Source organism: Melanostigma gelatinosum (genome assembly GCF_949748355.1).
Source record: "Melanostigma gelatinosum genome assembly, chromosome: 4".
NCBI classification, from domain to species: domain Eukaryota; kingdom Metazoa; phylum Chordata; class Actinopteri; order Perciformes; family Zoarcidae; genus Melanostigma; species Melanostigma gelatinosum.
In genome coordinates this window covers 5,670,052-5,684,119 of record NC_136637.1, presented here as the reverse complement: position 1 = coordinate 5,684,119, position 14,068 = coordinate 5,670,052, and the positions used below count along the sequence as shown (strand labels likewise).

General features: G+C 42.7%; 1 protein-coding gene across 1 annotated transcript in view; it reads left to right on the top strand.

The window, feature by feature from the left end:
• The window catches only part of apc2 (APC regulator of WNT signaling pathway 2), a gene marked incomplete at its 3' end in the record, with an annotated part of 29,909 nt that extends 17,727 nt beyond the window's left edge, over positions 1-12,182 (top strand). Inside the window, exons 7-13 of the mRNA XM_079267727.1 lie at positions 1,092-1,190; positions 2,147-2,549; positions 3,086-3,184; positions 3,275-3,414; positions 5,522-5,716; positions 6,123-6,337; positions 6,650-12,182. Of these exons, the coding sequence (XP_079123853.1) occupies positions 1,092-1,190; positions 2,147-2,549; positions 3,086-3,184; positions 3,275-3,414; positions 5,522-5,716; positions 6,123-6,337; positions 6,650-12,182 (6,684 nt within the window). The remainder of the gene's footprint in view (positions 1-1,091; positions 1,191-2,146; positions 2,550-3,085; positions 3,185-3,274; positions 3,415-5,521; positions 5,717-6,122; positions 6,338-6,649) is intronic.
• Between the last annotated feature and the right edge of the window lie 1,886 nt (positions 12,183-14,068).

Genomic DNA, 14,068 nt, shown 5'->3' with positions numbered 1-14,068 from the left:
GCCGTCCTCACACACTGAGTGACCGGGCAAGAAGAGGACTGATGAGGGAGAACACCAAGACACCTCGGACCACTCTGAAGGAGTTCAAAGCTTCAGTGGCTCAGATGGGAGAGACTGTACATACAGCAACTGTTGCCCGGGTTCTTCACCAGTCGGAGCTGTATGAGAGAGTGGCAAAGAGAAAGACTGTTGAATAAAGCTCATATGAAATCTCGCCTGGAATTGAAAAGGCATGTGTGAGACTCCCAGGTTAGTTGGAAGTCTTTATCTACCTGCACACAAGTCTGTAGACATAAGAGTCAGTCAGAAGTGTCTGTCCCTGCTGCGTATCTCCCATTTCCTTCCCTTCTGCTCTGTATTTCATGAGGGTCCCGTCGCTGCATCCTGTGCTTAGATCCAGCCAAGACGACCATGATTGGTTTGAAGAAATACAAATGAGCCAGAGCGTTTTGGTTCCCATTTACCAGAATGATAACGCGTGGAGCCAGACCTGTGTCCACAGCGCTGTGGACACAGGTCTGGCTATGCGAGACTTCTGTAATAAAACATTCTTCAGCCGTTGGCCTAAAAACACACTGAAGGCAGAAATAGGTCAGAGTTGTTTTCCTTTCTCTTCTCTGGCATCCGGCCCAGAATGGACCACACCTGCTGCAGTGACTATAACAATAACAATAATAACAATAACATTAATACACCATTAAACTGCAACACACTCCTATGTTTTTACATGGAAATAAAACAGGAAAACGTCAACTATGTAAGCCAAATCGAATTGAATTGCTCAGTCAGCATTTTTTTAAATCATGTGATAGATATATACAGTAGGTATGTACTTCTGATATGACTGGATCATCTCTGACAATCGGCTACTCGGCTCAAATAGTTTGCTCAGTTTCCCCACCTCATCCTCATGTCTTCTTCTTCTCTCTTTGTGTGTGTGTGTGTGTGTGTGTGTGTGTGTGTGTGTGTGTGTGTGTGTGTGTGTGTGTGTGTGTGTGTGTGTGTGTGTGTGTGTGTGTGTGTGTGTGTGTGTGTGTGTGTGTGTGTGTGTGTGTGTGTGTGTGTGTGTGTGTGTGTGTGTGTGTGTGCAGCTGTGTGGCGCTGAGAAGCCCCCTGCTGGAGAACCAGATAACAACGCGTCATCATCCGCAGCAGCAGGAACGGAAGCTTCTACAGACGGAGGCAGCAAGGTAACACATCACGACCCACATAATATCAGAGGGTTAATAGAGACGCCACGACCGTCCACAGGGTAGAATTCAACATATGATCACATTACATACATCTGTTATGTATTACATAATTAGATTATGATTACTCATGCATTCATGTAAAAGCAGGATTTTACTGTTGTAGTTTAAGGTGGAGATCATTTTGATTATTAACTGTTGATTATTTTCATTATGGATCAATCTGCTGATTATTTTCTCCATTAATTGAGTGTTTGGTTTATAAGAATAGTGACGAATGCCGTTACAGTTACCCAGAGCCCAAAGTGACACCTTCACAATGTTTGTTTAGTCTCCCAACAGTCCTGACCTCAACATTATTACTAATATATTACTATTGTTAACATGTCGATAAAATGATTGATTAATCGACTGATTGTTTCAGCTGTACTTGTATAAACTATTGGTAGTAAAGTACAATTACTTGGGTCAATGTACTAGGTTACATTCCACCAGTTCTCACTCAGTGTAATCATCATCATCATCATCATCATCATCATCATCATCATCATCATCATAGCTAATACTCACTCAGATGTGAATGAAAAACTTCTCACTCTTAATTGTTTTATTACAATAACTTCTTTATTAAATCTAAAGCAATGGTTAGAAACACAGTTGCTGCAAGTTTTTTTAAGTAATAACTTTACCCAGAATAAATAAGAAACAAAATAACCTAGATTTTATCAAACTACAACTTTTTTACTCCGAATACTATATAAATATTGTTTTATATAAATGTGCCTCGAAGTAAAACCGTATAAAAACTGCAGGATCATTTTGAAAACAATGAACCCTAAAAAGCTATAACGTTCAAAACCACCAGAAAGGTCCTATAATACTGCCATTTTCTTCATTAATACTGCCACTAATGATAATAACGATATTGATTAAAGTCGCCCTCCCCCTCCCGTCAGGTGGAGATGGTGTTCTGGCTGCTCTCCATGCTTGCTAACAGAGATAAAGAGGAGATGTCTCGGACTCTGCTGGCCCTGTCCAACTCTCAGGACAGCTGCATCGCCATGAGGAAGTCCGGCTGCGTCCCCCTGCTGGTCCAGATCCTGCACGAAGCTACGGTCGGGGGCGGAGGCGGGGAGACGGCCGCAGCCGGTGTGCCGACGGGCTGCAGCAAAGAGGCCAAATCCAGAGCCAGCGCCGCCCTCCACAACATCATTTACTCCCAGCAGGACGAGGGCCAGTCCCGCCGGGAGATGAGGGTGCTGCACATGCTGGAGCAGGTCCGGACCTACTGTGACAGCGGCTGGGACTGGATCGAGAGCCACGCAGGGACGCCGTCACCTGGGGGGACCAAAACCACCGGTGAGTAATAGTCCTCTAAACACAGAGAACTCAAAATCTACCGGTGAGTTATGTTTAAACCTCTTAGATACTTCTACTCCTCTACATCTCGGATGTCAAATATTCCTCTTATTCACTGCACTACATCTGTCTGACAGCATAGTTACGATACAGATTCTGATTAATACAAAATATACAATCAACTTTAAAATTATTATACAGTATATCATTGTTGAAATTAGGTCCACCTTCACCAGCTGCCACATGCTTACCTATTTATGCATCAATAATGTAATTGTGCATTTTTCATGAAATGGGCCATTCTGCATATTTTAGTATACTTTGATTATTTTGTACTTTTACGTGTAAACACTGTGGTTTACTCTTTCAACATTTTAAGCAAATGTTCTATCACTGTCAAATTCTCATCTTTGCATAAAAAATGTTAAGTACTCAGCTTGTATTGTACATGAAGGCACATATCTTTTTCCTCATTCTGCAGATTTATTGTAAATTAACTCCCCAAAACCCTCTATTCTTGTTTTTCTTCTCCGCAGACATCCCTGAACCTGTGGACCCTCAGATCTGTCAGGCCATGTGCGCCGTCATGAAGCTTTCCTTTGAAGAGGAGTACCGATGCGCCATGAATGAATTAGGTACGTTTAAAACACTTACCAGTTTTTTCATTTATTCCCAAAAAACATCAGTGACATATTTCACTCAGAGGTTTGTGTGTTGTCTTCCAGGCGGCCTGCAGGTCGTGGCCGATCTGATCCACCTGGACCACGACATGTACGGCATGCAGAACGACCCCATCAACATGGCTCTGCGCCGCTACGCGGGGATGGCTGTGACCAACCTCACCTTCGGAGACGTCGTCAACAAGGTACAGACTCACTGCGGTGGCTTTAACTGCCCTGCATGGATCAGTGGGCTGTGATGTCTAACAGCTGGAGCGAGGGCAAGGACAAAGTGTTGTGGTGAAAATATGTATCATTGCGCAAACGGTAGATTAAATCAACTTTATTGATCCCACGCATGGAAATTAAGGTATGAAAATATCAGAAAAGTAACCTAAAACCAGTGGTGGAATGTAACTTAATGCATTTATTCAAGACTGTTCACTATATTGATGTACTTGTACTTAACATTTTAAGCTAATTTCTACTTCTACTCCACCATATATCACAGGGGAATATTTGTACTTGCTGCACTACATTTCTCTGGCGACAGCGGCAGTTTTAAAGCAACACTTTTAAAGTAAACATTTCACAAGGACAACACATGAGTACTTTTACTTTTATTCATTTTGAGTTGCTAATACAATTAAACTTTTACTTAAGTTAAAACTCCAATGCAGAAGTTGTACTTGTGTTATAAAGTGTGATAATGCTGCTTTTACTTTAGAAGATCTAAATACTTCTTCCACCAAACGTATTGCTTATTATTCCCAAACTAATTGATTGCTTTTTGTCACGGTTAGCCTTGTTGTTAGCATTAGCATATTGTTAGCTGAAATGTTTTATGACATACTGTACTATGATGTTTCTTTTTTCATTTTACTATACCATGCAATTTCTTATGAAATTATACACAACTTTTTATGGTATTTTTATGACGTGCTATTGTGTTTTTTTTACGATGACTTTTTTCAACATACTATACTGTGGGTTTCATGACTTTTTCTCCATCTACCAAATTTTTTTATAACTTAAAAAAAAAATGCTATGCTATAAATGAATGATTTTTTTAACCTATAACCTGGGGTATTCCATTAAAATTCACCGAGGTCCATTTGGAGAGAATTTCCTCTTGTAAAGGTCCGGAACATCACAATGTCTAACTTGCGCTATGATTTAGTGCCATATATATTGAAGTAGCCAACAGTAGTATTAACGTCTGTATGTAGTCAACAACTGAGTGTCAAATCAAATAAAGTTCAATTGAATAATATCTCAACAATATTTATTGTCGGTTTTCAAATTGAACTGGATGAATTATAAATACATAATCTAATAAATAAATGTTCTTTCATTTCAAGCAAAATAAGGGTTGCATTTAAGAATAAATTACATGCAGAAAGCTTTTGAAAAATGTGCATCTTAAAATAAAGTACTTCATTTTAGAAAAAATGTATTTAACTGAAGCTTTAAATTCAGTTCATTCAGGTGTGAAGTGACCCAAAAAAGCCACGATAACATATTCTTATCTTCTAAAAAGAGAAATCTGTATCTGTTGTTATTGAAACCACTTGTTTCAGCTCTATTCCTCTCAGTCAACATCATTGTTGGACAGTGAATTCATGTGTTGTTGGATTCTGATCATATTGAGTGGGTGCGTTTGCTCAAGTTGTTCTTTGTGTCATAGTGGCGCTTCACATTGCTGCTTTTATTAATCGCCACGGTCTCTGAACACATGAGACATACTGGTTTTAAACTGCCCGTGGGAAGAATTAACCTGTAAGAGTCTGTCCATTCTTGGTTAAAGACTCTGGTCTCTCTGTCCACAGTCCTCTTTTTGGAGACCATGTGAAATAACTTCTCTGACTACTCGGTCTCTCGCCCCTTCTCTCCCTTTTAATTTAACCTGCGCAGCAAATTATATGCGTTGTAAATCACATGACGTGATGATACTCAGCCAGTCAAATATGTGTATTCTGATAAACTTCCCGACTCAAGTAATTCATACACACGGGGGAGACGGGGTGAGAGACAGAGTAGTCGGAGAACTTTGAGAGTCAGAGAAGTTATTTCACATGGCGTTCTCCAAAAAGAGAAATGTGGTCAGCGAGACCAGAGCCTTGAACCAAGAATGGACATTGTTCCTACGGGCATTATATAACTTGTTTTCGACATACTACACTATGATTTTATGTTTTTTTCCCACATATTATACGATGAATTTTTAAATATAGTGTAGTATAATTTTTTATGACTTTTTTCAACAAACTATGCAATGTCTGTCTGTTTGACCTACACCTATTTCCCCTTCAGGCCACTCTGTGCTCAAAGAAGAGCTGTCTGCAGGCTCTGGTGGCCCAGCTGTCCTCTGACAGTGAGGAACTTCATCAGGTGGTCTCCAGCATCCTGAGGAACCTGTCCTGGAGGGCCGATATCAGCAGCAAGACAGTCCTCAGAGACATTGGCTGCGTTTCTGCACTGATGACCTGTGCCCTACAGGCCACCAAGGTAACGCAAAACAAACCAGCCCACACACAGGGAATTATGTGAGGATCTGTAAAACAGAAAAGTTTTTTTCCTTGAAAATAGCTTATCTTACTCTGAAGAAGCAGGTGGAGACAGCTAGCCTGTCTTTGTCCAAAGGTAAAATAATCAACATACCAGCACCTCTGAAGCTCACCAAGTAATATCTTATATTGCAACGGTTGAATCCATACAAAAAGTGTAAAAACATGTTGGTTATGTGCATGACTATTATCGGCTCTGAGTTGTTGCTAGGCAACCAGTGGAAGACTGGGAAGTTATTCGTCCCAGCCAAGAAATAGTCCGGCACACAACCTCCCATACAATGTTTCCATTGCTTTTACACTCTTAGTAAGGAATCTTCTCTTTTTTTGTATTGCTGGTTTTCCAGGAGTCAACCTTGAAGAGCCTCCTGAGTGCTCTATGGAATCTGTCGGCTCACAGCGTCGACAACAAAGTGTCAATCTGTTCAGTGGACGGTGCTCTGGGCTTCCTGGTCAGCACGCTGACATACCGCTGTCAAACCAACTCGCTCGCCATTATCGAGAGCGGTGGAGGAATTCTTCGAAATGTGTCGAGTCTGGTCGCCACACGGGAAGACTACAGGTAGGTTTCTGCTACTCAAACTGAAATTACATTGACATTGTTTGATAAAAAACTGTAAAACTCAAGGGCCCCTTGCTAGCTTTTTCTGGAGCTTTCAAATACTTTTAATGGTCTTCATCAGCTGATCGTTTTTGTTCAGTTATCACAGCAATGCCTCAGTAATCTTGGGTTACGTGATAACAACTAAGCAAATACCATCTGCTAACTCCGAGAAAAGCTAGTAAGTCAAACTTGAGTAAAGATGTTTTTTGTCATAATTTTTGGTTCTTTTGTTTTAACACAACTAAGAAATATATTGAACTTGCTTTACAGGCAAATCCTCAGGGACCACAACTGCCTCCACACTCTGCTGCAGCACCTGCGCTCCCACAGCCTGACCATAGTGAGCAACGCCTGCGGGACTCTCTGGAACCTTTCTGCCCGAAGCCCGAAAGACCAGGAGCTGCTGTGGGACCTTGGGGCAGTTAGCATGCTGCGCAACCTTATCCACTCAAAGCACAAAATGATAGCAATGGGAAGTGCCGCAGCTTTAAGGAATCTCCTCACCAATCGACCCCTAAAATATAAGGACACTGCAGTGATATCCCCTGGCTCCTGCATGCCCTCACTCTATATGAGGAAACAGAAAGCTCTGGAGGCGGAGCTGGACGCCAAACACCTGGCAGAGACTTTTGATACTGTTGAAAAACAGAGCCCCAAGCACCTGACCCTTAAAAAGCCGCTACAACACATTGAGAGTCTGGCGAAGGATTACGCATCTGACTCTGGTTGTTTTGATGATGACGAGGCCCCAAATGTCTCCAACAGCCTGGACACTGGGAGCTTTTCTATGCTGTCCATGTTTCTTGCCAACTCTAACTTCCTTCAAAACCAACCACGTAAGAGGGACACTGAACCTGAAAGAGATGTAGACATGCCTCAGATGGTCGAGAAGAGAGTTGCTCCCGCTGACGATATATCTGCCGCTGCAGAGAAGCTAGCAAAAAAGATCACCAACACGGTAGCCAAGATTGACAGGTTAGTGGAGGACATCACTATGCACACATCCTCTGAGGACAGTTTTAGCCTCAGCTCTGAGGATCACCTGGCGGACTGGCCTTGCGGACTGGATGAACTCAATGAAGCCCGGGAAAAATCATGCTCCCCCTGCCGTCTATCTGACACAAGCAGCTTGGCCCACAGGGAACGCCTCAGTAGAGCCCACGCTCTCTTGCGCCTCAAAACTGCCCATACAAGTGTATCAACAGACAGCCTAAACAGTGGAAGCACCAGTGATGGCTACTGCGGCAGCAAAGACCAAATGCGACCTGCTCCAAGAGCTATTATGATGCAACAACGACCCAATCAGCTTGATCTCAAGGTTGCTCATCAAGATTACCTCAATGTAAGACCTGCTGTTCTGATGGAGACGAACCAGCAACATATTCCTGAGAGAGATTATGTGGACAACAAAGATGTGAGAGATCAAGAGCTCAGCAGCACAGATGCAGAAAAGAACCAGGATCAACCTATACAAACACCTGTCAGTGCATCAACTAAACTCTCCTCTGATGTCAGCATGACTTCAATTAAACTGTCTCCTTCTTATCAACAGGTCCCACTCATTCAGAGTGTCGCCAAATTTGGTGTAGCAAAGACAGCCATCAATGTCCAGGCTGCCCAAGCAATGAGGAGGCAAGCATGGGTACCTACTGTGATGACTGGAGGTAGTATTACAAAGTTTTCTCCAATGACATCCACCAGAAGCCCAACTATCGGGTCGATGGAGACAGTCCAGAAATACTCAGTGGAGAACACCCCGATTTGCTTCTCCCGCTGCAGTTCACTGTCCTCCCTCTCATCTGGCGATGGCGCGCTGGATGGACAAAGTGAGAATGAGCTAGAGAGTGACTCGTCATTAGAAATAATTGAAGTAGAGGACGGAGAAGTGGTGAAGAGAGCTGAAGAGGATGAAACCTTGGAGGATCTGAGTGACAGCCAGCTGCTGATGACTGACTCAAAAACCTTCCCCAGCAAAGAGACCGATCCCATTGAGATTCCCTGTCCTGCCAAAAGGGAAAAGGTGTTCCTTAGAGGAGCTTCACCAGCCATACTTGAAGACAGATCTCCATCCAGCTCATCTGAGAACTACATCCACGAGACACCCCTAGTTATGAGTCGCTGTAGCTCAGTCAGTTCACTGGGCAGCTTTGAGGCTTCCTCAATTGTCAGCTCAATCCAAAGTGATCCATGCAGTGAGATGATTGATGGAACAATAAGCCCTAGTGATCTTCCCGACAGCCCAGGTCAAACCATGCCTCCGAGTCGAAGTAAAACTCCATGCTGCATTGAACCAAATGGACCAGAAACACAGGCCACAGGAATAGCGGGCCAATGGGAAAGTAGTCTGCGAACGTTCATGGAGATTGCAGACTCCAAAGAGAGGTTTAACCTTCCTGCTGACCTGGACACTATGATCTACTTCACTGTGGAAAAGCCCAGTGAGAACTTCTCTTGTGCATCAAGCTTAAGTGCTCTGCCTCTTCACGAACACTACATACAAAAAGACGTGGAGCTAAAATTGACCCCCCTACTCCAGCAAAATGACAGAAATCTTCCTTTCCCTGATGAGGATGAGCAAGGATTCGACCATTGTGAGAGATATAGTGAGGGCAATTCTGACGATGACATAGAAATCTTAAAGGAATGCATCAACTCAGCAATGCCCTCCAAGTTCCGAAAAGTAAGACCTTCCCTGATGACAACCATCCCTCCTCATATTCTCAATTCCCAGATCCGAAAACAGATACATCTACCAATGTACATGATGCTTCCAAATGGCAAATCCCAGATGTGTCCTGGGAGGAGAATTGTCATTCCACAAAAGGACTTTAAATTTGATGATTCATCCCTCACTGATTCTGCAGAAGGTACACCAGTTAACTTCTCCAGCACAACATCGCTAAGTGACGAAACACTTCAGTATCCAGTGAAGGAGAGGGGGGATAAAGACTGCACAGCAAAAGGTATGAACAAACAGGAATTGCTCAACGATGAGGCAAAGAGGATAGAAGACTTGAGGATATTCTCACACTTCCATAAACCCAACAGAATAAACTACCCACCTGAGATACAAATGAACCGAACAACCAAACATATCATTCCCACTCAGAGGGTGCTTATGCAGAGCAAAGAGGTAGCCGATAGAGTGGCAAAGCAAAGAAATCGTGATCAGTCTCCTAACCAACAAAAGAAGAGGCAAGGTCAAGTGCCAGTCAGGAAACTGGATCTGCCCGTTATTAAGCAAAACACAGAAAGTAATCTTAATGTGGGATCACAAAAAGGTAAAACGGTCTACCGACAAACGACACATTCTTCAGAGGACAGTAACAGCTTCTCTGCTGACAAAAATGATGTAATGAAACGAACAAGTAGAAAACAGATCAGGGAAGCAAATAGAAATACTCTTTCCCGGAGCATGATAAATATTGGCAAAATTGATAATTCACAAGCAATGCCCAGAGGACTTCACAGGATAAAACAGAATCTAATGAAGGATGAATCCCTGGCATGTTACTCACTCAGCTCCTCACTTAGTTCACTGAGTGATGCAGAGTTTGAGGCTCATCAATCAAGAGCCCAGCAAATTTGGTACAAAAACAGACACAACAAAACACTGAATATGATGAAACAAACTAAGTTTATGAACATTCACAGCCAATATGAAGAGCCAAGCTCACCAAGCTCTGTCAGCATGGATTCGGAGGATGACCTCCTTCAGAAATGCATAACATCTGCCATGCCCAAGCAGAGAAGGAAGCTTGCTGCAAGAAAGAAGAAAGCAGAAAATACTCAAAAACAAAAGGCCTCTGATGGGTGGAATGAGGAAATGGATAGTGATGACACAGCATGGGATAAAGATTCAGACCTCAATAGTGTTGAATGGAGAGCCATAGAAGAAGGTGCTAATTGTGTTGTCACTGGACTGCAGGCATCAAAGTCTCAGGACCCATCCTCTGAAGAGACTGAATCAGTCATGTCATTCATGTCAACATCCAGCTTTACACCTAAAGAAAGGAAGTTTGCTAAAGACAAAAAGGCAAATAAACCTCTAGACTTTGCACAGCGCAAGCCAGTTCCAAATTTACCAATGGTTTTTAGAGGCAGGACAGTGATCTATACGCCGAAAAAAGAGACAGCTCCATCACAAATACCTGCTCCCAGAAAGGTACCAACCAAGACAGATGCTCCAAAGAATCCAAACCTGGCTCAGCACAGATCAAAGAGCCTTCACCGATTAGGTCACCCGCAGGACATTGAACTGTCTTTGCCAAAGAGGAGCTCTACTCCACCTCCAAGGCTACCAAAAAGTTCATCCTCTGGATCATCGCAAAGCTCTACACCATCCAAACAGTCGCAGAAGAAGATAACATCCCCGACTCAGACAAATAAATCCATCCAGAAAAAGAATGCCTCACCACCTAGTAGTCCGCCAGCTAGTAGTCCCCCAGAAAGAAAAGGACGCTCTCCCTTTGTGAATAAAAATGAAAAGTCCCCACCCCCTAAAACTCAAAAGTCACCTGTCCGAATCCCTTTTATGCAAAATTCAGTAAGACCCAGAGCTCTGTCACCACTGGTAACTAACCAAACAACCACCAGACAAACCAATCAGGTCAACGGAAAAAGGGTCCCCCCTGCCAATCGTTTTGGACTAGTCAGGATGACTTCTGTCCATTCAAGTAGTGGTGATTCTGAACGCAATGGATTCTTGAGACAGCTGACTTTCATTAAGGAATCACAAACTGTGCTGAGAAGGGATGGCTCTGCACGCAACATGCCTGGATCTCAGAATGGATCGCCCCACAGAGCAGTTCCTGGAGCTTCAGCTGTCTTCCTTTGCTCATCACGCTGTCAGGAACTTAAGATAACTGCGCAAACCCAGAGAAGGGTGCAAGTAAAAAGTCCAAGGCAAACACAGCAAGTCCAGAGGTCAGACCGCGGTGTTCAAAAGCAGATGACAACCCTCTCCAGAGCGACCTCCAGTGAAAAGGACCTATCTGCAAGACGTACACACAGGAGAACTAGCTCTGAAAGCCCCTGCAGGGTGGCTGAGCGAAACGGGCATACCAGGGTGTCTGGACCCAGGCAGCAACAAGACAAAGACAACTTTAAACGTCACGCCTCATCACCAAGCATTAACATACTGAGCCGAGTGACCAGTCGTTCCTCCCTTCGCTCGTCTTCATCCGATTCAAGTGGAAGAGCAAAGAGCGAAGATGATACAAAGAAGAAAGGGCACCGGTCTGCATCAAGGCTAAATGACAGAGTTACATGGAGGAGGATCAGGGATGAAGATGTACCTCAGATCTTGAAAAGCACTCTGCCAGCCAATGCATTACCTCTGGTGCCTTCTCCTGACGGGCAACAGCCAAAGTCACCAGCTCTTCCAGGAAAACTACCAACCATTCTACTTGCATCACGCAAGACAAGTGATGCGACAGTCCAGACAGAAGATTTTTCGAACAGCAAGACCAACTCGAGCACTTCTCCAACGGTTGAAAGAACTCGGGTGATCTCAGAGGAAGTTGAACGAGTTGCGCTACTCAGGAAGATGAGTGCTACCTCTGGGAGTAACCTACAAGATGGAGATTCAGACATCTCACTTAAGAGTCACAGCACCGTCTCCACAGGTACGTCAGACATCCACGTGGGTGGAGCTGTCCATTTCCGCCAAGGATCCCCTAGCAAGGCTGCCCGAATCACTCCATTTAATTACACCCCAAGCCCCATTTCCTGTAGCTCGCAAGACACACAGAGCCAAGAAGCTCCAATCAATGAAAAGTCAGGGGGGAAAAGTGAGTCGTAGGACGTTAAGTATCAACACGAATGACTCTACTGTGTTCCTGAATGAAACTCAGCACTCAGGTGGACAGATTAGGAGTGTGCTGGTCCCTTTACCTCGGGCATTGACCCCTTACTTTCCCCATTCACTGCATTCAAGTTTTGCTCTCTGAACAATTGTCCACAGCCTCCATCTACCATTCATACAGGGTTGGATGTATGCATCGAGACATGTTTGACATGAGCAGACCATCAATAACTTTTAGAGATGCACTTCAGAGACACAATCTCACATGAAACCGAAGTGCATCTTTTTGTACTTTTTTGTATTTGTAGAATAATCATTGCCTGGTAGAAATGTAGTGAAACATGAAGCAAAAGACATTTAACTTGATTTCAGCACATTAATCACCATTGGACACAATTGATAAAAGAATATTATGCAAACTTCTGAAGGATTACTCAGCTGGGCTTTTACCTGAAAATGTATAAACTAAGTCGGACTGTTGAGAGATTCATAAGGGACTCAATTGACATGTAAAGTATTTTTTACATACACACACATGTATGTACATCAACGGTTTGGGCCTTTTCCTCACCAATCAACTGAATATGACCTTCCCTGTTCCATGAAGAGCCCAGTTGGGTTGGGGCTACATTGTTGATAAAACATTTCTTCAAATTAATAGTGCAATCACTTTTATTCCATTTGTCTTGTGCATGAGGCTATATTGTGATCTTGGACTGATGAATGCATATTACAGGTTGACGAGATGAAAACTTTTAAATCTTGAACTTTAAAACAAAAAATAAAAATGTAGTCATTCTGAGGCATAACATGGTATTTTGAGCTCACAAAAACAATATTTTAAGGGTGACTCGTATATATATTACTAATAATATATTGTGAAATAGATATTCTGTAGAAAATAATTGACAAGCCAATTGTGGAAAAGCTTTTTTGGTATAAACAATTTGGCAAATTAACAATATATATCACCTTGCACAGTAGATATCGCCATATCGCCCGGCTATACTTGTGTGAATGAAATAATTAAATTTAGCTCTGAAATTATTAATTTGAGGATATGATTTACCACAACACCTACTAGACTCTAGTTCCATCACTGCTGCAGAACATGTAGCAAATCCTGTCATTTTCCCAACTATCATCTGATTAACTTCACACTCTCCTGTACTGTGTCTCAATCAGTATTGTAAATAATATGCAGATATACAAAATCTTCAAAGCTTCCTGGTGGGCAAAATAAACTGTGTTGCTCCCTGACAGCATGCTAATATAACTACTGACTGTACACACACTTCTTAACGCTGTGGACAATGGACGACAATGATGTTATTCAGAGGTAAAACACTTTCTAAAGTCCAACAAGAGCATTACTAGCCATCTGTATTCAAGTGCCACAAAGACCTATAATGCTATAAACTGTCAGTGTAGATGAACAAAGGGACTACATACCTCTGTTCATCTAATGTGATGACATATTTGTTTGCTACTAGATTCAGGCACTGTTTGCTGTTGAGTATTTCCTGTCAAGAAACAAAACGATATGATTCAGTGATGGTTGGGCTTCGAGTCGATGGACTTGTGTCCTTACAGAAGTGTCAACGTGTTAATATCTGCTTAACTGTGTTGCTGTAAAAATAGTAATAGGTTGAGAAGAAGTCAAGTATAAAGTCGATGAATATTCTCTGTAGTTGTACCATCACTCCTCTGTGTGCTGGGAGAGTGAAGACAGCAGAGTGCTGTACAGAACGAACATTCATCTACACGAAGGGGCTCTTTATTCATAACATGGTTTATATTTACCATCCTACTGTATTTTCAAAGCATGTTTTGAGTATAATTAAAGCCCAAGTCCATTTTAAATGCAAACCTTTCAACCCCCA